Consider the following 23427-nt stretch of genomic DNA (forward strand, 5'->3'; position numbering starts at 1 on the left):
AGGTTCAATTTTTTTCATAAAGGCACTCAGCGAAGCGGGTGGAGTTAGCTAGTATATTATAATTTTCCCTTTAAAATAGGGTTGCCCCATAGCAATTCACATTTTAAAAATGGCAATCCTATTATTTAATTTTGAGTATCAACTTATCTTTCATGAACTAAGCAACTCGACGGTCACCACTCAGACTTTTATATATATTTTTTTTTAATGAAGCTGTGTGCTTGTTTTTAGGCTAAATCCACAGCAATTATATGTGAATGTTGCATCAAATAATTTATATCTTGGAAGGATTTGGATGCATAAGATGTGAAATTTCTATATTTCAAATTAAAGTGCATTAACAAGGCAGTTTTCAAATAAAGATGACATCAAGAAAAAAGTTGGCCACACGCTAATCCTCCCTGCCCTTTATGAAATTAAATCAAAATCAATAATTCATAAAATGTTTACAAGGTGTATTTTAAGTCGCTGTGTATAATTATGTATAAATACAATATCGTTAAGTCTTGTTAAATATGTGTTTGCATTATTTTCAATGAAACTTTCAACCGCATGCAATATTTAAATAAAACAAAAACGCATTCCCAATGTCAGGTGTCAGATTTTTATAAAAACATTCTCTCACCTGTTGACAAGGAGAGATATTTCGAAAAATTGTGTTTATGAAGGAAATATGTGTCTGAGAAAAAAAAATAAAATTGTTCAACGTCAGCAGCTAATTTGGCAGCATGCTTGTAAAATGTTCAAGAACCATGTAGAAACAAGTTTTGTTATTTTTCTTGAAAAACTGAAATTTTTCTTAATTTTTCAAAATGTCATAACCAAAAATTTCAATAGACTACGTACGTAGTGAATTTTTGTTTTTAACTTGTATATTAATTTGGCAGAAATTTTAATTTTTAATTATCAACACATTAATAGGTATAGGGTATTGTTATTTTGTTATTTGTTTTTCAAAAAAAAAAAATTAAAAATTATGACTTTTGAGTAGCATTTCGCGTGCCATGAATTTCCTCAAAAATGCATCCTTAAAAATTTGCGACTGCAAATTTTTAACAGACCTCAAATGCTTTGCATACATAAACACAAAAAATTATTAGCATTTCACTTTCCAGAGTCTATAGTGAATGCCATCTTTGTCAAAAGATATGAAAGTGGCTAATCTTATATTTATATTTTTATTTAAATTAAATTCATTTATTTTTCTGTTTCTAAGAAAATCCCCTATATAAAAGTTTTTCCTCTTGATTTTTAAAAATAGATATTTTTGCACTCGTACAATCGAGGTTAGTGTATAGAGAGACACATCCAAATTAGCCTCAACAACAACCAAACAAAACAACAACAACAAAAAAAATATATAAAATATTAAATTAAAAATTATAAAATATAATTTTTTTCTTCTCTCGATGATGAGGATGGTTATTTTTTGAGATTGAGATTTATTCGAATTTAAAAAACTATGTTTGTAGATTTGTTAATCTTTTTTATTGGGGTATCTGAAAAACTGTTCGTTTTTGAATGGATATTCCAATATATTTTATTCGAGCTGTTTTATGGCAAGCTTCTGTGGGAGTATGATGTCCTTGAAAATGAGAATGAAATAAAAAAAAAAAAAAACAAATCTTGGATAGTTGCCATTTAGAAGTTGTTTTATTTTGTAAATAATTGATTAATTAATTTTTTTTTTGTTTTCGATTAATTTTCATGGATATTTTTTCCATCACGAAGAAAAAAAAAATAAAGAGAAAGTATTTTTTAATGGATTCAACATGGGGGAAGTTTTTAATAAAAAATGTATTTGTTTATTATTTTTTAAACAAACTGAGTAAGAAAAAAATACAAATTGTTAATAATTTATCATCTTATCGGTAAATACATAAATTTTGTTTATTTAGAACAAATCAGAATAAAAATAACTTATTTAAAAACAATAATTTAAAAAAAATACAGTTTGAAAATAATATTCTTTAAATAGATTTTTCATTAAGTATTAGGTACTTTAATTTTTAAAATAAACAAAATGTTGGTGTTGGTATTAAAATTAAGTCAATTTAAAAAAAAATTACTTTCATTTAGATCGACTGACTCATAAATAATTACTTGAACTTAAAAACTATAGCAAACTTTTGCAAATTTATGTTTTTTTTTTTTGCTAAATTTCAGAAAAAAATCGTTTATTAACAAAATTTTGTTTCAATTTCATTTCCAGAACTTATTTTTTTTTAAAGGTGTCCCGTTATAAGATAAGGCAAATTTCTTCATTTCTCAAGTTAATGCAAAATAAAAAACAAATATTTTTTCAAAAACCTCAAAATTTCAAAACACTCCTTAATTTTGTTTTGAATCAGCAGTTTCTGAGATATTGATGGTTTAAGACAAAAAGATTCTTTCCCGTTCAAAAATCGATATCTCAGCTTCGAAGTGTTCGAATCGAACTTTAAAAAAAATTAAGCTGAATGAACATGAACATTAGGGTGTCCCTTATATTGCAAATGGCTGAATTTAAATACGCATACGGGCTCAAAAGTTTCGCAATAAATAAAAAAAAATATTCCCAAAGTTTCAAGTCCCTATCTCAATGCTAAGTGGACGCGACTTAATTTTTAATATTTCCATACAAAATATCGATAAATTACAGGTAGTTTTGAAGTGGTTTACTCAAAAATTCGGTAAAACTGTAAAAGTTGATAGAAAATTTTGAAAATTTGCAAATATCTTCAGCACTATAAGGAGTGTACGAAAAAAATATTTAAAAATATTTTTCTTTTGTAAACAATGCTTAGTAAGTAAAACATAACCGCAAATATCATAAGAACAGTGATATTAACGGTTACCTACTTTTTACTGACTCAGCAATTTTTTCGTACACTCCTTATAGTGCTGAAGATATTTGCAAATTTTCAAAATTTTCTATCAACTTTTACAGTTTTACCGAATTTTTGAGTAAACCACTTCAAAACTACCTGTAATTTATCGATATTTTGTATGGAAATATTAAAAATTAAGTCGCGTCCACTTAGCATTGAGATAGGGACTTGAAACTTTGGGAATATTTTTTTTTATTTATTGCGAAACTTTTGAGCCCGTATGCGTATTTAAATTCAGCCATTTGCAAAATAAGGGACACCCTAATGAACATGAACAAAAACATGAACAAAGAAAAGAACGGGGAAAATTTCGAAAAAATTTTTTCCATTTTCAATAGAATTGAAATCAAGATCTCAAAACTAAAAGGTTCGAGCTTTAAAATATTTTTTTTTTTTCAAATTCCAGTACGACCATTTTTAAGGGAAACACAGTCTTTTGAAAAATAAAAAAAAAAGTTTAAATTTATTTTAATATTTAATCCCTTAATTTTTTCCACTGTTTTATTTAATAAATTATAATTTAAATTAAATCAATTAATAAAATTTTTGTTTAGTTATTTTATATATTTTTCCAGACCGTTGTTTATCATTTCTTACTAATCCAAAAATAACATTAATTTTTTCTAGCAGCTCTAGTTTTTAAATTATTCATACATGAAAAGGCATGGAAATTCATACAATTTTTTTTTTGTTAAATTTTGTTTATTTAAACAATTTTGTTTTTGTATTTTTATTTTACTTATAGTGAACCGAATTACATTACATTCGAAACAAATTTTTCCAACAAAACTTTAAAAACGCTTGTAATAATAAAATCTAAAACAAATACCTAGTATGAAATTACCCAAAAAATGTGAAAAATTAAAATATCTAAAAAAAAAGAGCTCCTAGAAAGCAACCAGTATAATTTTTAGGCTTAGTGAACCCAAATGCATTAGGTTTGATAAGAAAATTTCTGGAAAATGTTAACAAACAGTTAAAATAAGTATAACTTTAAAATAAGTACGAAATTACCCCCAAAACGTGGAAAACAAAAATATTTAAAAAAAATAGGGCTCCTAGAAACAAATGAATGTTATTTTTAGGTTTACTGACTCCAAATACATTGAGTTTAATATAATTTTTTCTGGAAAATTTTAATAAACGCTTAAAATGAGAAAAACTTAAAAAATAAGTATGAATATTTCCCCAAATATGAAAAATTAAATATTTTAAAAACTAGAGCTGCTAGAAAAAAACCAATATTATTTTTGAGCTTACTGAACCCAAATCTATAAAATTTGATATAAATCTTTCTGGAAAATTTTAAAAAGTTGAAAATTGTTGGCCAGTGTAATTCCTTTATTTACGTTTAAAAACGCAAGTAAAAAATAATCGTTTTATTTATTATTTTAATAATTTTGAAACTTTTGAGCCCGTATGCGCATTAAAATTACGAAAATTTTAAAATAATACGAATTGGAAAAATTCAAAAGAATTATGAAATTGATTAATTCGCACGAAAATGACAGATAGAACGCTCTTTTCTTGCCTTTTTTGCTCATCAGTACCTTTTCGCCTTTTATTTCCAATTTTGTTTGTTTTTTTTTTTGTTTATTTTTTTAAGTTAGTTATTTGTTTAAATAAAAAAAAATTCTAAAAATCATAACAGCATGAATTTTTAGTACGGGAAAGTCAGTAGGGATGGGAAAAACCGGCCGGTTTAAACCGGTTTTGGTTTTTTTGCTTCGGTCAACCCGTTTTTTTTTTCAAGAAAACCGGAAACCAAAAAAAAAAAACCGGCTGAAAAAAACGTCGAACATAAAAAAGACCCGACAAGACAAAAAACTGAAAACCCTCAAAACTTTCTCAACTAATACACTGAACCAAAAAGGTACATAAAATTAATGAATTCGTACATTAATTTAATGTAAAAATTCATGGCAAATGAGCCAATGTACAAATTCATTAAATTTAAGAATCTTTTTATGAACAAATTCATAAGGGAATGAATCTTTCTTAAAAATTAAGAATGAGTTCTTAAATTTTATGAATTTGTTCATAAACGAATTCGAAAATTTTTGAACATGTTTAAGAAAAGTTTCTTAGATTTTAAGAAAAGTTTCTTGGATTTTAAGAAAAGTTTCTTAGATTTTAAGAAAAATTTCCTACATTTTAAGATATTTTCTTGAATTTTATAATTTTTTTCATAAATTTCGTAGAAATTTAAATGAAATGTTGCTTAAATTTTATGAAAAAAATAATAAAAACTATGAATTTTTCTTAAAGTTGTATGATTGTTTCCATAAAATATAATACGCTTTTCATTAAAATGTATGCATTTATTTATATAAATGCATTTAATACATTACCATTTCCATTCCATTTGTTCCTAAAAAAATTGTATCCCAAACAAACAAACAGCAAAAGAAAACAACCCAAGATCTAAAACAAAAAATGAAAATTGTTTTTAAAAATAAAAGAAATTATTAAGTTTAAACGTTATAAAAATGTTTTATTGATCATTATCACTATAAATTTCACTTTAAAGTTAATTTTTAATTTAATTTTACTTTTTTAATGGATGCATCATCTGGAAAGATAGAAAAAAGATTGTATTAGTAAAATTAATATGTACTATTTGATTTAAAAAATTGAAATAGCTAGAAGGTTAAATTATCTTTTACTTTTAATCGGCAGCATTAGACTATGGAGCTGAAAAAAAAAAAACAATACAAAATTGAATAAGTTGGGGAAAAATAAAAATATAAAGAATTTAGGTTGATAATATTAAGTTAAAACAAAATTTAAATATTTAGAAAAATAAAATAAAATTCAACACTTACCTACTAAATTCTATGTTTTGCTTTAGTTTGCAATGACAATTTCAAGTGTACAGGATTAGTTGAGAATCGCCTTTAATATGGTTTTTATTTTGTGTCGATTTTGTCCCCTTTGCCGGTCCAAAGTTGAAGATTACGTATGTTCCTCCTTATTTCACAAAAATATCAAATCACGATTTTTAATTTTAAAACATGCACCTATAACAAAACAAAAATTAAAATATGTTTAATATATAAAAGAAAGCAATTTTTAACATTCTATGTTTTTATACTTATCTGAGTACATGGGAAAGAGGCAACGGGAACCACCAATATTTTACACTGTTAAATGTACTTATACTCTTCAAATTGTCTACGTGGTTGAAATGCTTAACACTGTTTATAATAAATGTTGTCTTTTATTCACAAACTTTAATAGCTTGTTTCGACAACAACCGTCCACTTTGAGTATCAGATTTTAAATTAAATCCTCAAAGAAATCTTTCTGAGGCATAGATTCAGAACAACAGTTATCATTTTATAGGTTGATGAAAAAGTACATAGACTTTAAGAAAATATACTTAAAAATTCAAAACGTAAGAATTTTTTCATAAATTATATGTATACTTTCATAATATTTAATGAATTAATTCTTAAATTTTGGAAAAATATGAATTTCGAACTTAAAAAGTATGAACAGATTCTTAAATTTTAAGAATAAGTTCTTAATACCGAATACAGGATAACGGTAAAATATTCGTTATTTTTCGATTAATGAAAAAATACATTCATTTTAAGAAAAAGTACTTAAAACACACAAAATTAATGAACTTCTTACAACTGTAATTTTGAAAATTGATTTTATCGATTTTAGAAGGGAAAAAAAGTCAATTTTAAAAATTATCTTAACTCAAAATACAACTGAATGGAAAATAATAGTGAATTTCGTTCATAAAAGTATGTCCAGATTCTAAGATTCAGTAAAATATTCTTTCGAATTGGGGCTAGAAGTTTATGAATTTATTCATAAGCCTTCGTATTTGTTCTTAAAAAAAATTCATAAAAATATTTTCCATAGGAAATTTTTTATGAAAACTTATTCTTAAATTTTATGAATTATTCTTTAAAATTTTTTTTTTTTTTAAGAATTCGTACTTAAATTTAATGAATATTTCTTAAAAATTTATGAATTTCGGTTTATGAACAAGATTCATAGTTTTTAAGAATAATAATTTTTTCAGTGTAGTCCAGTAATTTCAGGCGGAAAAATTCCAATTGGGCTGAATTTTGGTATACACCTTCGTTACGGCGTTGTAATTAAGATGTGAAAAATCGACATTGATTTGTAGATAATTTTATGACGAACAATTTTTCTATAGACCCTTTTTACCTCCGAGCAACAGGTCGCGAGATATATGCGGAATACTGATTTTCGTGACCTTTTGACCTCCACAACTTCTAACGCGGGCACGATATCAATGTCGATTTTTCACATCTTCATTACAACGCCGTAACGAAGGTGTATACCAAAATTCAGCCAAATAGGAATTTTTCTGCAGATAATAAAACCTAAAATTACTGGACTATAACCATATTATTATAAATTTTCTTTCATATTCAGCTTAAAAAATTGTTCAAAACTCCTACTAAGAGTGAGTTAAGAGCTTGTATAACGAAATCAAACTAAATAAAGCTTTGCCTAGGAATTTTCTTCGAAAAGTTTTTTTTTTTTTTTTGACAAATTAGGTTAATTTTTTTTTGGCATAAAATTAGCAAAAAAAAAACGAAAATTGATTTTTTGGCCCGGTTTAACCGAAAGGAAAAAACCGGAAAAACCGAAAACCGGCTTTTTACTAACATCTGCTATCCCTAGAAGTCAGGCTTTTGCTGGGAAAAAATTCATAAATCTATTTTGACTCTGTATTAATTCTTTTAACCTATATAAAAAATTGCAATCTTTTTGATTTTTTTTTTGCCTACAGATCGAAAACCGTCTATCAAATCAAAAAACCGTTAATCTAATACATAAATGAAGGTAATAAAAACATAAACAACTTTTACTTCAAACTAATTTTCAAAAAAAAAAGATCAAAATATGATGAAAATAAGAAAATCACCCTTTAACGTGTTTCAAAAGAACTAACCTAACTCTTAAACCGAAGGGATAATCATAAAAAGTTATTTAGCATATATTGTACGAAATTAAATTATCTTCAAGTTTGCCATACCTACATTTTTTTCTGTAGATTCGTGTTTTGATACTCTTTCGAGTTCTGAAGTCAAAATGAATTTATTAATTTTTTCCCAGATCCCATATAATACAATTTAACTTTCCCGTACTATTTTGTTCATCTCAGTTAGTTGACAGCACTGAACACATTAGAGAAAGAAAGAAGATAGAGTAAGCACTTTTTGCAATTCCTTGAATACACAAACGCATAAATCTACCTAGATTTCTTAAGTATGTGTGTGACATGACATATAAAACTGGTCATGCTGCCAGTGTGGGTGTGCATCAAAGAATGGTTCTGGTTCTGGTTACAAAGAAAAAACAAAAAAAAATAAAATTACCTCATATAAACAAAAACAATACAAGATAAGATACAACTCAGCGCGCTCTTTGGTATAGTGGATTATCTCAAACCTGGAGGTATTTTCTTTGTTAAGTCATTGAAAATAATTAAATTATTACAAATGCCAAAAACAGCTTGTAAAGAAGAAATAAAATTGCAAAATTTTGTATCAACATTTGGACCAGAATATTTTGCAACAGACGGAATAATTTTATTATGCAAAATGTGCGGAGTGAAAGTGAATCATGGAAAAAAATATTTCATTGAACAACACATTCATAGCTTTAAGCATCAGAAAGCAATGTCTTTAAAGGAAACATCAATGTCTCCTCAAGACATTGCATCATCTTGCGTAGCTGGAACTTCGAAAAACGAATTTTACAGCGATTTGACAAAAATGCTCTTGGCATGTGATATACCGTTGGATAAAATTAATTGTCCCGAATTCAAGGCATTTATGGAAAAATATACAGAAAACGAAATGCCAGATGAGTCGACACTTAGACAAAATTATGTCAATGATTGTTATTTGGATGTGTTACAAAAAATACGAGATGAAATAAGCGACAATAATATTTTTGTATCCATTGATGAAACAATAGATAAAGATGAACGCTGTATTACAAATGTAATTGTCGGACCTTTACGAAAAGGTGGGCGAGGATATCTCTTAAACTCGGTAGTTCTAGAAAAAGTGAACGCAGCTACCATTGCTCAGCTCTTTGATGATTCAATGCGGTTGCTATGGCCAGGAGAACTTCAAAGACAGAAAGTTCTTTTATTTGTTACAGATGTTGCACCTTACATGAAAAAAAGTGCCAAGTCACTGGAAACTTTTTATCCAAAAATGATACATGTAACTTGTGTTGCTAATGGTGTGTATCGGGTCTGTGAAAAGATACAAAGTCACTATCCAAAAGTTGATGCATTTATTTCGAACATGAAGAAGGTGTTTCTTAAAAGCCCATCCCGCATTGCTATTTTTAAGGAGATAGAACCAGAATTATCGTTACCACCTCAAACCGTAAGATTTTTTTTTATCAAATCCGGATTAAAATTTACCCATACATTCAAATTTCCACCAGGTTTTGACTCACTTGGGGAGTATTTGGCTAGAGGCTGCTATCTACTATGCGAATTATTTAGGTCGAATCAAAAAAATCATCACTGTGCTGGAAGATGATGCAAGCTGTGTTGTATTTGCAAAACAATTGATTGAGGATGCTGAATTGATCCAGCAGCTTGAATACATTAAAACAAATTTTGGATTTTTTGTCGATCCTAAAAACCAAGTTTTCGAAAACTTACAAAAATCAGGTAGTTTTAAATATATCTATTTTTATTTAAAACTTATTTTTTTTTTTATTTCAAGGGAAACCGATTGGACAAGTATTTCAGATTTTAAAGAATATTAAAGAAAATTTAGAAAAAGCTAATGGGCCAGTTGCAAATGAAGTATTAAAAAAATTCGTTACAGTTTTCAACTTAAATCAGGGATTAAAAATCATTGAACAAATAAATTCCGTAATAAATGGTGAAATTAATTCTAGGCTTCCCGAAAACATTGAAGTGAACGACGTCGACAGTTTTAAATGGGGTCCACTCGTTTCTGTTGAAGTGGAGAAGTCATTTAGCTCATTTAAGACGCTTCTTAGAGATAATCGTGGGAGGCTTTTACCTGAAAACTTTAAAAAACTATTGATAGTTCAATGCTTTTATAATTAAATATCAAGTTGTTTTTCTTTTTATATAATAAATGCCTTTTTCTACCTTAGAATAGATGTTTTTAGGGTCACAAAAATCCTTCTAACAGATAGAACCTCTGTAAGGAACCCTAAGAAAACCGACTGGAATCTATAAGATGCTATACAAAGCAATCTTGAAAGAATCTGTTCAGCAAGAACAACTAAAATCCACTTTGAACAAGATTATAAGTTAATGAGTTAAGCGAAGCAATCAAGGAGGTATTTGAACTCAGTTGTTCCGTTAAACCAATAAAAAGGCAGAAAGATGCTCCGTGGTGGAGCAAAAATCTGTCGAAACAAAGATCAAAGGTACGCAAACTATTCAATGAATCAAAAAGAACTAGGAAGTGGCAAGGCAGAATGTAAAAGTTATAACAAAGAAATCAGAAAAGAAAAGAAATAGTTTTGTATAAAGAAAAAACAATAACCTCGGTAGCACTTAGATACAACGATGGTATCTTTTCTAAAAATGAAGAACCAAGGTCAAAACAGTTTCTCAACACATTTCTCAAGCGCCTTTCTAATGCCAGGAAATTTTATAGAAAGTATAGCTTTAAAAACTAACAAAATAGACTTGAAGTAAGCGATAAACACCTTTCAACCTTTTAAGTCACTAGGTGTCGATGGAACCTTCCCTGCGGAAGACCTGATGCCATACATTATATCAGCATACTTGGTGGTAACATGGGACCCTCTGGAGAAGAGCTAAAGTAATTTTTATTTCCAAATTGGGAAGAAAGATACAACCCATCCAAATTCACTCAGGTCAATTAGTCTGACTCATTTCTACTTAAGACCTTGGAAAAATTAATAGATTATTTCATTAGATCAGAAATTTTAATAAATTTGCCACTTACATACTTATTCCATACAAAGAGTACAAAGAGTTCTAGATGCAAAAGAAAGAGCCCTTTGCTCATCAAAAACTAGAAGACATAGAAACATATAGTTTTCACTGTTCGATAAGGAATTAATTGAGGCAGTTTTCTGTCTAAGTAATTTATTTACTAAAATTCACAGTCTGGACAAAAATAGTATAAAATGAGTTTTCAAAAATTTTGTTCCCCTATTTTTAACTTTGAAATCGATTATTTCAAAAACTATTGGTAATATTATATTGATTTAAAAATTAGAATCAAATGCACAATTTTGCCTTTTGGAAATGGTATTATTTATTACTGTAAGTGTTGCCTTTTTTTTTTTAATAATTTTTTTTTATTTTGATAATTTTTTTTTAGAAAAATGCCCCTCCCACCTAAACGGGGGGAGATAGACCCCCCTCTTAAAGAAAAAAATGTTTGTATTGATCTCTTCTATAAAAACCCTTCATCAAATCCTGGCGTCCAACTTATCCTACTACGTTCCGAAACAACATTTTTGTTCTATACCTAAAAGTTCGAATTTCTGTATCTGGGTTGAAATCGAAAAATTTTTTTTTCTAAGCCAATTTTGAAGTGATTTTCATAAAAAATACATCGATCAATTGGGAAATAGATATAGTTTTAGAATATATTTTTTAAATAGCATGTTGTTTTGAAAACATATACTTTAAATTGATGCCGAAGTTGGGCAAATGACAAAAAAAATTGAATTTTTGAACTTTGACATCTTATAAATTCTAAGTGGTTTAACCGAGTTACATGTTTTATACATTGTTAAAAAGGTATATTTAAATTCTATCAGAAACTGTAAAAAAAATCGAAAATGGGTAAAAAATTGTCGAAGCTAGAATTTTTTCAATGGGTGAAGGTCCAAAAAACCGTTTTTTGCCCGTAACTCCAGATTTTGGGGGTGTTAGGGGATTTTCAAATACCGTTTCGTATTCAGTGCGACTAGCTCTACAAAACCTGATAGGTCTCCGCCCGCGTATATTTTGAGTGTTACACCGTGTTATCAATTGGTATTCAGTATGCAGGCGTTTTTTTGGCCTAGTTCCAAACTATCCGCACCAATAGGCCAATCCCCAAGTATTTTTCAGGCTAAAGTAAATGCCATTGTAAAATACGCAGAGATAAACCTAGAATTAAATCAACGGAACAAAAACATTGTCATTATGTCTGATAGCCAAGCTGCCCTAAAAGCAATTAAGTTCTATAAAATCAACTCCAAGCTAGTATTGAAGTGTATAGTAAGATACACCAGACCACATTCTGGTTGCAATGCAATAATACACCAAAGATTCAAACACCTCTGTTGATGCCAGGCCGAAGAGGACCAATTACACTCTATGAAAATACCTCTCAATACTCAATTTCCTGAAAGGAGTTAGGTTAGAGGAAGAGCTGTAACATGAGTAACCAACTCAGCCAGCTTAAAACGGGTACACAATAGATCTTATACGTGGCAGTCGTCTTGATGTTAATTCACTCATCCATACTGAATCGATATACTTCAACGAATCAATCTACCCTTCCTTCTTATAGTGTTTTTCTTTTTGGTAATTTTGAGAACTTAAAATCCAAAATTTATTCTCTAACATTTTGGAGTTATAATTTTCAGAGTACTTCAGAATGTTTCCGGACAGTTCCGGGTGATCTAAAAGAAAACACTATTAGAAGGGCTTATGATAAATAACCAAATCAATTTATTCTAAAGCACCTAATTTGAAAGTAAAGACATTTAAGTACGTAAATTGATCTGTTTAGTTAACTCATCAATAAAAGATAAACAAAACTTGCAAATGTTTGCGTTGATTTACATATCGCTCATTTACTTGAACACTATCATAACAACTCAATAAAACTGTTGTTTTTTTTTCAGAAAACGAGTTTTAAATTTAGTATCGATCTATTTTTTTTTTTGTGTAAAGTTAGTAAAACAAAACTAGTACTCTTTCTTCGTCAATTTTTAAAGTTAAGAAATGACTTCTTGCAGGATTAAAGATTACTGTATTCCAATAACTTCTGCATTAATAACTCAAAACTCGTGATTTTTGAGTTATGACAGTATTCAAGTAAATGAGCGATATATGTATGTATAACCTATGTATGTAGTAAAATGCAAATTTGTATCAAAAATCAATATAAAAGGCCGTTGCAGAAAAATTGCATTTTTTATGAGATACTAAATACGAAATCAATAAAAAAATCAAGCATCACTACTTTAAGTATTAAATATTTTAGTGTATTAATATCAAAAACTTGTGTATTTACATAATGTTTTGTGAACATTTGTGCGTGATTATCGTTTTGATTCTGCCTCAAAATTCAGAATCGACTTTCTCTTCTTGCCAAACGAACAGTTTAAGAATCGTTCGGAGGAATTCCAGACACTCCCGGACGACCAAACGAAAACGCTATTAAGTCTCAAACTTGAATTTCCGTCAAAAAAACCATTAGTTATGTTAACCACTAAAATTTTGAAGTATCATAAATTCAAATTTGAGAACAATATTAATTTCAAAAATAAAAAATTGGTTTCAGAAGCTGAAACAATGCAATTTCAGATTGCGTAGGATGTTTTGCAAAATATTATTTTGAGGTACCCAACAAGTACCTAAAAACTGCAGTTTTGATCTATTTACATATAATTAAATTTCTGAAAAATGTGGCGAGCCAGATTAATGTTGATTCGAAATCAGCGAACAAAAATCCTTTGAAAAAAGTTGATTTTCGTTGCAGAGAAGTGTAGTTTAAAAAAAAAACTGCAACCATTCAGGTTGCTATTGAAAAGCTCTTTTCAAAACCAGCAAAAATGAAGAATTGTAAAATTGAACAGTTTATGCAATAAGAATAGCAATTCTGAAATTTTGTTTAGAATAAAGGCCTAGAAAAGCAACACCTCAAGATTTCTAATTCATGATCTCAGACTATAACCCAAAGGATAAAAGACCTCAAATTAGATAATAATTATGTTTATCAAAATCCGTTAAGTGTATACGTCTGCAGTTGTCGGTAGATTATTTTAAATTATTCTCCAACTAAAGTCATCCTGATGTTGTAAAGATAAATCCACTCATTAATACTAACGATAAACTTCACACCAATATTCTTTTTTCTTAAAGCGTTTTCTTTTGCTAAAGGCTTAACTACATTGGCTCAAAAAGTGAAAAAGTACAAAAGTGAAAATTTTCAAACGCATTTTTGTATAGTTTTTCGGACTGGAAAATAAAAACAAATGATGCGGAAGCTTATTTTTTGGTTTAAAAAACAATTTGTATACTCTTTTTCACAAAAAAAATTGCGCTAGCCAGAAAAAAAATATTTTCACTTTTGTACTTTTTCAAAAAGTGGTGTATGTAGTTAAGCCTTAATTCTGAGAACTTTCCAGAAGTCCCAAACTTTCGATACTGTCTTATAAATAAAATAAAAGAGTGTATTACTCGAACTGAACCACACCGTCACAGTAGTAATAATTTGAGTAGAATCAACCACAATTTCCAAAGACTAGAAACGATATTATAGAAAATCAAGTATTGAAGGATCTTGGACAGGGTCGTTCTAAGAAAAAGTTAAAGATTTTCTTATTCTAAGCTGGTCGCAAATGTCTCTTCAAGATGAAAATCAAATGCGTCACAAGTCACAACTCAATGGAACCCACAATAAGAGTGTAACCGTATTTGATTTTTACAAAGAGCGACTGGGGGAAGAGACAGGAAAAAGCTCACATTAATTTATAAACAAAAGCTTAATATTAATATCCTAGACTACAAAAGAAGCACTCGGGGAATACTTTTTCGATATACTGGTTGCTGGTTGGTTTCTTAATTAAATTATCAAAAATAATACGTTTTCATTTCAAAACAACGTCATCCGAGTAATGTGAGTTATAGAACTTGTGACTTCACAAGAAAAATAACTAAACTTTGGAGAGATGGATTGGAGGCAAGAAAAATGAAGACCTATACTATGCCGTAAAAGAATAAATGATCAAAGCTACAACAAACAACAAAAATAGTGAATGTCTAGGACTCCACCAATTTTCAAATGTTCATAAACCCAAATTTTATAAGTGAATCAATTTGAATACTGAGCTGTGAAAAGAAATAGCTAACACTTAAATGAGCTTACAGTTTACGTTGTTTTTCACCAGGCACCGGCCCTTGGCTCCCTTTTTCTAATTTTGTTTGTAATTATTTCTAGCACTCACCTTAAAGTCTGACAATGAAGCCATAAGATCATCCAATTCCTTAGTGGCCGAAGAGGCAAACATAGTCGTTGGTGGAGCTGCAGCCGCTCCCATTTGCGGTGGTGGTGCATAAGAGTCCTTTTTATGAACAATTTGTTCTTCTAATGAAGCAACTAAAACAAAAAATTCCAAAAATTCTCTTAGAAATATATTAAAACCAGAATAAACAATTAACTTACCTGGTGCACCCTCTGGGCCAGTTAGTTTTTCAGTAGTAGTTTCTCTAACAGTGATAGTAACATGACGTCCAGGAGTTGGTGATTTTGCAGCAGTATTAACAGAGCTATAAAATTTCAAAACAAATAATATTTTTTAATCCCTTTCAATGATGACTATAATATTCATTCTCTTACCCATTTGGAACAGCATAAATGGAGTTAGTAGATGCATTTGTCAATTCATCTAAAAGACTATCAACAGTTGGTCTTTTAGTTGTACCAGTTAGAGTACTATAATTACTTCCTGGTTGTTGTTTGACCTGGCTTATACCATAAGCAACAGGCATAGCAGCTTCTGTAATAAGGAAAACAAATATTAATAAAGAGCTCATCAAAAAGAGTTTTTTTAGAAATAGTTTTACCTTTTCTCTCCAAAGTACTATCATATCTTCCATTACTCAAGTCATGCAAAAGATTATCCAATTCACATATATTTTTGGAATTAGAAACTGAAGTTGAAGCAGCACCTCGATTTGCTGTTCCATAAAGACCATTATTGTGAATTTTTGGTGTTGCACCTTGATGTTGATATTGATGGTGATATTGATGGTGATATTGATTTGGTGGTGCAGCAGCAGCACCACTACTTCCATTGAATGCTGGTGAAGCGGATTTTCGTGTCTCAGTCATTGTATAGTGTTCTTGATAAATAGGCTGTTGAATGAAAAATTAAAAAAAAAAACGAATATGAGTCAATTTGAGCAATAAACAACCTTTTTAAAGAGAAAGATATTCTAAATGATAAATAGAAACTATCAGAAAACGGTTAAAGGGCTGTAATTTTCATTGACAATGACGAACCCTTTCAAACACTTCATGTTTTCCAAGAAAAATATATACGCAGAGGGGAGCAAGACTAATTTTTTTGGAACGTTTGTAGTTTCTGTGCTGTTTTTGTTTGTTGACTTCCAGATAGTACATACATACATGCTTATCAAGCTTTATCAAGCGATGTTTGTGTAAATATTTTCAGAATTAAAGCATTAGACCTTTTTTCAGCACGGGAGATTAGAAAGCTTGGAGAACACAGAGTGTTCCTGGTTTCAATGTTACCAGAATGACGTCAACTTTCTGTAAGTTAATTAGAATAATACTTGCAGATTTGGTTCGGTAAAGGTCGGAGGGCTGTTTTGAAATAAATGACATTATCAATTTCATGGGGGAAGCCTTGACGCGGCCGGGATGCTTCAGGTGGAAGGAAACGAAAATTTGAAAATTAATTTCGCATCTGCACATAGGTAGAATGACCGAACGTAAACCAAAACAATGAGTAGATCATTTGTATAAAGCTGATAAAACCGCTATTTGAAAAGTACGATGCGATATATGTATATACGTATGGTGCCAGGAAAATTTGAAACAACGTATATTTCGATGATAGGTAAGTGAAAGACATAGGAAAGGAGTCATACGTTATATGAAACTTCTTGTCACAATCGCAATCGGGAAAAAATTAAGAACTTCACGATTGCTCATGTCACAACCTCACAACAGAGGAGAAAGAAGACCCAACAAATGAAACATTCTTCGGACTTCTTGGGGGGATGTATGATAAGTACAAGTGTACAACAAGTTAAAAATCAAGATTAATATTGATTCTGAGATCGAAAAGGAGGGCATTTCTGTTTCGACGCACGGAAATCATAGCCTAGGCGGGCCCAATCATAGGAAAGAGGGACACTAGTTTTTAAGACAGAAGAAAATTAATCCCTCATGGGATTAATCTATATGGTGAACATAGTTCGAGCTTTAGGAAAAAGGGAAGGGGTTTGAAAGGAGATACCTAAGAATATTAGTGTTGAAGTTCTGGGGTCGAATCACGGCACAAGATTACGATCACGTTTTGGCTATTGCTGTCTCTATTTAATCCGTAGAAAAAGATAGGGACACATAGCGACCATACGTTAACGAACGTATGCCGTAATTCGACCCCTGAGTTTTGAAATGCAATTGAACGCATTTCACGTTCAAGTAGTGCGGCTGAAAAAAAAGAATCTCTTTATTTGATTTTGTATTCTTTCAAGAAATTCGAGAAGGTTATAGGAGTACCAACCTGCCCAGATTTAAGAATTATACTCGAGTTTTGGACGAATATATGCCTTACTGCTGCTTCCTTTCTTGCATTTTCGAAGGGAACTAAACTGTGACGAATATATATAGCCACTCAATGCAAGTACCACTCATGGATAGTGGCATGAGAGGCAGGTTTCGCTTTATTGATAATAAATTGACAGTATTGTATTTTGGAAGTATTACAATTTTATGGAATTTTGTATTCTCCATTGGGCAATGCTATCAAGATCAGAATTTAATGAGTTGATCATATTAAGCCGTTCTAGATTCACATCTGAAGAACATGGGAGAGTCAGGAAACGAATAAATAAAAAACAAGTGCTGTCATCAGCAAAATAGTTGCGTGAATTAGAATTTTAAGAAATTAGATCAATACAAAAATTGAGGAACAGAGTCGGAGACAGACCGGAGCCCTGCACACCAGCATTTGTTTTGTGAGTTTCTGACTTGAATCTAAAAAAAAATACAACTTGTATTGAACGTTTCGAAGGCTTTTTCTAATCCAGCGAAGAAGAAACTCATCGACGCCAAAAGCAGGCATTATCGAAAGAAGAGCTTGATGCCAAACTCTATCAAATGCTTTTAAATATTAAGTTCAACAATCTTACTTTCTCCAAAACGAGATAAAATATTAGATTACCAGTGGACATGGTACTTCTTTCGTTTCTAGAGATTCAAAATTAATCATGACCGTTTCCATGATTTTGGAAATGAAGGACGTAGGTAAGTGTGATCGATCGGTAGTTTTAGAAGAAGGAAGATTCGCCTGTTTTAAGAATAGGCTGGACAAATACTGTTTTCCATCCACTCGTGAAGAGACCAGTAGAATAGAACAGATAAAAAAGCTTACTCATTGGATTTGCCAACTTGGAAGAAAACCTCTTCAGAATAGGAGGGATACTATACTCGATATCGAGATCATAAACAGCTCCGTTATAAAGGAAGAAAAAGAAGATGCCAAATACATCAAACGAAGACGTCGATCGTGGATGGCAATAACTTTAAGACCTTAAAAGTCCGTATTCAATATCTTAAAAAAAAAAAAAAACGAAAAACTGTTATAACTGTTATAAACTGATATTTTAACTACTTTCTTCACAAGAGATGATTTTACTACAAATTAAACTTAAAAAAATAACATTATTAAAATTATTAGAACCCCAAGAATTGTAAATAATCAAATGTTTAACTTACAGAAACTGAAGTTTGTTTCGGTCGTACACTTCCATAACCAGGAGTACCTCCATAATTCTGCTGATAGTTTGTTGATGATGCCATTGGCTGGTACTTATGTTGGCCTGGAACGCTGTTTTGTAAATCAGCTAATAGAGCGTCTGAAAAAAATTAAACAACAAATTCAAAAATGTTTTTCATTTAAAACAACAATTAAAATAGATTCTTTTTTTGTTTGTACCAAGATTGTCGTAGTCCCCAGAATTTGTCATTGTTTTTCTCTTTTAACAAATATCGATCTACTAATAATTTTAAATTGAAAATATTCCTAACTTCCTCGTAGGAAATATCTACGATCACAAAAATGACGCATGCAAACATTTTACCTATTAAGTAATAAGCTTTTAAGTAACAAGACGATTGGAGGAAAGTAGGAAAAAAAAGGTTATCGCTCTTGTCTGCTTATCATGTGAGATATTTCTAACTTAAGAGAGTCCATATAAGTTTGTATATGACTTTAAATCTAACGTTCAGTGTGGTATCATTTAGAAAGCGAAAAAAGGTTGTATCTTTTGGGGCCGGTTTATCATAAAACTAATCAACTTATCAGATCCATGGACACAATAACCTATAAGGGAGCCTAAAAATACTGAAATATACGGTCCTATTCTGCTTTTTCCATTCACATTCACGTGAAAGTCTTAAATAAGAAGTGTTTAAATGGGAGTTAAAATGTGTATCTAGCTTTGGGTTTCGAGATTTTTTCATAGCCAGTTTGACGTGATAAAGGAAGGAAATGTTTCGATTAACGTGAATTGAATAGCCGAAAAGGGCTGATAAGATTCATTGAATGTAGTACAATGAAAAATAGATCAGATTTGCCGGGTTGAACGCAGAAAATATGAACTTAAGTTCCGAATTTTTAAGAGGCTTTGATTTGTCAGATGTCATGTCATAAAAAGTTAGGTGATATAAGAATAGTTCTTGAGACGTAAATTTGCTGACATATAACCTCTTCGACTTCCATACAATTTCGATTTCGTTCATTTTAAAAACAAAATTTAGTCAAAGGGCTCCTTTGCCATTTTCTTTAAAAAAGTGGTGCTAAATTTCCCTAGATCTTTCTATGAGTCATTCAAAACCCTGTTTATGTTGGTTGCTCGTCTCCTTAATGTAGTTTTTGGAACTTTGAATATTTTGGATGCTTTTTTCCAGATTTTTGAAGGAATTAAAGGCTTTCCTCAGTCCAAACTGCCTCTCTGTATATATTATATGTTTAGCAACCATGTTCACTATAAATTATATGAAAATGTGAAAGTAAGTATAAAATGACATGTGAAAGTAAGTATGCCATTTTACCCGAGTGCTAAGTAGGCCATTTTGCCTTTTTGGGTTATTTTTATTTATGTTTTAAAATCGTTCTTAACCAACTTATTTTATTTAATTAATAAGAAATACTTCATACATACAAATATTAACTCAAAAATACAATGTTTTTTTATAGTTTTTTTTGTAAAAAAAATTCACATAATTTTTACGGGTGTACCTTTTGAGGTGGCTAGAGACAACCCTGTCAAATTTGAAATAATGCCCCCCCCCCCCCCCCCCCACCCCAATCCGGCTATCTTAATGCCATGCATCACAACACAGAGAAAAATAGACCACATAAAATAGAACAAAAACAATAAGATTTCTCTATGGTTTTCTTCCAAGAAGGAAACCTTATTAAAACAATCGGGTTTTCCTTATTGTTTTAAAATCAAATCAATCCGTTTAAATTTTTTTCGAGCGTTATACACGAATATAAAACGAAATTTTTCGAGTTATGCTCAAACGAAGGGGAAATTGTTTTCTCTCTCTTTCTGTTTTATCAGTTAGGTACCTAAAAAGACCTAAAACTGCTTGAACAGGAGGGATTTTATTTGACCAATTAGACCCGCAAAACTAAACTTAATATAGTCAATAACTTTTTTGAACCTGCACAATGATTAAGAAGTATAACTTTTAGCGCATGTACTCGTACACCGTACAGGCTGTTATTTCTGTTTCTTTTGTTTGTATTTGATATATGATGTAACTGCCTGTTGTTATGGGATAGAAGGGAAAATGTTGCAGGTTGACAGCACTTTGCGTTGCTATGCACTTTGACATTACTATTTTTTTAATCCTTAAAATTGAATTTAAAGCTATGTTCGGAAAAAAATCGTTTCAGGATTGCCTAAAGTTCGAATATTTTTTCTAACACTCAATTAAACATCTATTTCTGTTCTTCTTATTCAAAGACACCCATAAACGCTTGACAATTGAATACTGAATCCTACACAAAAACACATTTAATGATTAATTTTTGAACTTTGTATTAAATATCGCGCCTAGATATAACTTTTTAAAGTCCATCCTTGTCAGCCATAAAACGTCATAGGAAAGCTTTTCTTTATCAACCTGTCATTAAAAACAAAACCAAAAACATGTAGGAGTTGATATTTTGGAGAATCAACAGTATAGATATAAAGCTTTTTGTAAAGTAGAATTCAAACAAAAATGTGACGGATATGTCTACGCAAATGTACACAAGTAGACTACCTTCGATATCGATATATTTCTTACACTATTTTCTACAACCCGCTGCCGGTTATGCGGGGGTTTTAAGATAGCAATTAATGAATGAATTCATATAAAAAATATTGATCTACGAATTTTAGAGAAGGCGTTAATGACCTTTTCATTGAGAAAATATGTGTTGTATAATTATTCTATTCTAAGCACATGTAGAAGGAAATAATTCAATGCCCGCTTAGTTCTAGTTTTCAAACATATTTATTTCTATTTATAATAAAAAAAAATGTCATATAACAACAACTGATACATGACTGCACTTTATTGATCCAATTAAATTGCAACTACAACCAACTGAAATAGAGAAAAAATATAACGCATTCAATTAAACTAGTTAATCGCATCTTACACACGCAATTCAAGACCATAATAATGTGCCAGTGCATTATTACAAATATAATAATAAAATAAATTGATAAAATACATTAACAATGGTTTTTTTTAAATTGATTTTAATTAATGAACAACAACAACAACATGAACATTTAATGTTGGACGACATCAATAAAAAATTCTTTGATCACACCAGATACAATTTTGAAATTAAGATTATAACTAAGTCGTATATACTTGCTCGTTTACTAAATGTTAAGGGGTTATATTTAGTTGTAATACAAAAATGTGCTTTTTCGTAAATCAAAAATCAGCATTTGTCCAACCTCCGCTTAGGAGATATTACAAAAAGAATTTTTTTTTTATAGCAACTCTCATACAAAATATCATTTTTTTCTAAAATCCCCAAAAAATATATTTTTATGTTTAAAATCCCCAAAAAAAAATATTTTGTTTTTCCAAAAATTCAAACGGCCGTCGTTTATCCAGCCTGCGTTTATAGACCGAGAGCCGGGAGCAGATTTCTTGCGTGAGAGGTAACCGATTCATTTGAATGTCAGAGGTAGCGTGGGTCATGGTGATGACGAATACCTTAGTCTGCCTGCATTTATTTGGGGCGTTGTCGAGAAAAAGCGCATCAAAAGTACCATTTTTCTGAAAATCCATTTAGTGAGGGTAACCACTTAAAATTTATTGATAACCAACGCCACATAATCACTGATAACAAATATACCAATGGCAGACATTTTAAGTGCGGCCAAACCCCCGGCAGACTGTCCCGAAAATGCGTTTTTTTTGGCGTTTTTAGACTTTGGGGTAACCACCTAAAATTAATCGCATCCTGTAGCGGTGGACTCCCTGATAACAAAAATACCCATGGCAGACATTTTGAGTGCGGCCAAACCCCCGGCAGACGCTCCCGAAAATGCAGTTTTTCTGAAAATTTATTTATTTTACTTTTTCACATAACTCGCGTATTATTGGACCTAGCAGAAAAAATTGTATAGCAATCTTAAAGATAACTGAATTTCCTACAGAATATGTCAAATAAGTTTTTTTCGATTAAACCTTCGGTTTAAGAGTTAGGGTGGTTTTTTTGAAGCAACTCAAAAGGTGATTTTCTTATTTTCGTCATATCTCTTTTATTTGAGCTTTTTTAAAAATTAATTTGAAGTAAAAGTTGTAGATCTTTTTATTAACTTCATGACAGACCGTTTTCTATCTGTAGGAAAAAAACTTCAAAAAGTTTGCAATTTTTTATATAGCTTTTTCCTATATAAAAAATTGCAATCTTTTTGCCCCTCCCCGCCTAAAACTATTCTTTGTTACATCTATTGCAAATTATCCTGTACTATGTAGAACCTTTTTCCTATATAAAAAATTGCAAACTTTTTGAAGTTTTTTTCCTACAGGTCAAAAACGGTCTGTCAAATCGAAAAACCGTTAATGTAATAAATGAAGGTAATAAAAAGATCTACAACTTTTACTTCAAATTAATTTTTAAAAAAGCTCAAATAAAAGAGATATGAGGAAAATAAGAAAATCACCCTTTGACTTGCTTCAAAAAAAACCACCCTAACTTTTAAACCGAAGGTTTAATCGAAAAAACTTATTTAAAATATTCTGTAGGAAATTCAATTATCTTTAAGATTGCTATACAATTTTTTCTGCTAGGTCCAATAATACGCGAGTTATGTGAAAAAGTAAAATAAATAAATTTTCAGAAAAACTGCATTTTCGGGAGCGTCTGCCGGGTGTTTGGCCGCACTCAAAATGTCTGCCATGGGTGTTTTTGTTATCAGGGAGTCCACCGCTACAGGATGCGACTAATTTCAAGTGGTTACCCAATTTTCAGAAAAACTGCATTTTCAAAACCGTCTGCCGAGGGTTTGGCCGCA

At 30.2% G+C, this 23427-nt stretch overlaps 1 protein-coding gene across 9 annotated transcripts in view; it reads right to left on the reverse strand.

Moving 5' to 3' along the window:
- LOC129905267 (leupaxin) overlaps positions 1 to 23427 on the reverse strand; it is a 162554-nt gene that overhangs the window by 23297 nt on the left and 115830 nt on the right. For 8 of the 9 annotated variants that reach the window (XM_055980702.1, XM_055980703.1, XM_055980708.1 and 5 more), the window contains 5 exons: positions 18602 to 18741; positions 15697 to 15988; positions 15470 to 15629; positions 15296 to 15399; positions 15078 to 15229 (listed from right to left, as the gene is read on the reverse strand). In XM_055980702.1, coding sequence (XP_055836677.1) covers positions 15078 to 15229; positions 15296 to 15399; positions 15470 to 15629; positions 15697 to 15988; positions 18602 to 18741 — 848 coding nt within the window. Of the gene's footprint in view, positions 1 to 15077; positions 15230 to 15295; positions 15400 to 15469; positions 15630 to 15696; positions 15989 to 18601; positions 18742 to 18821; positions 18949 to 23427 lie in introns of those variants that run through there. The other variant, XM_055980704.1, reaches the window with a different exon arrangement.

The sequence above is a fragment of the Episyrphus balteatus genome, chromosome 1, assembly GCF_945859705.1.
Source record: "Episyrphus balteatus chromosome 1, idEpiBalt1.1, whole genome shotgun sequence".
NCBI classification, from domain to species: Eukaryota; Metazoa; Arthropoda; class Insecta; order Diptera; family Syrphidae; genus Episyrphus; species Episyrphus balteatus.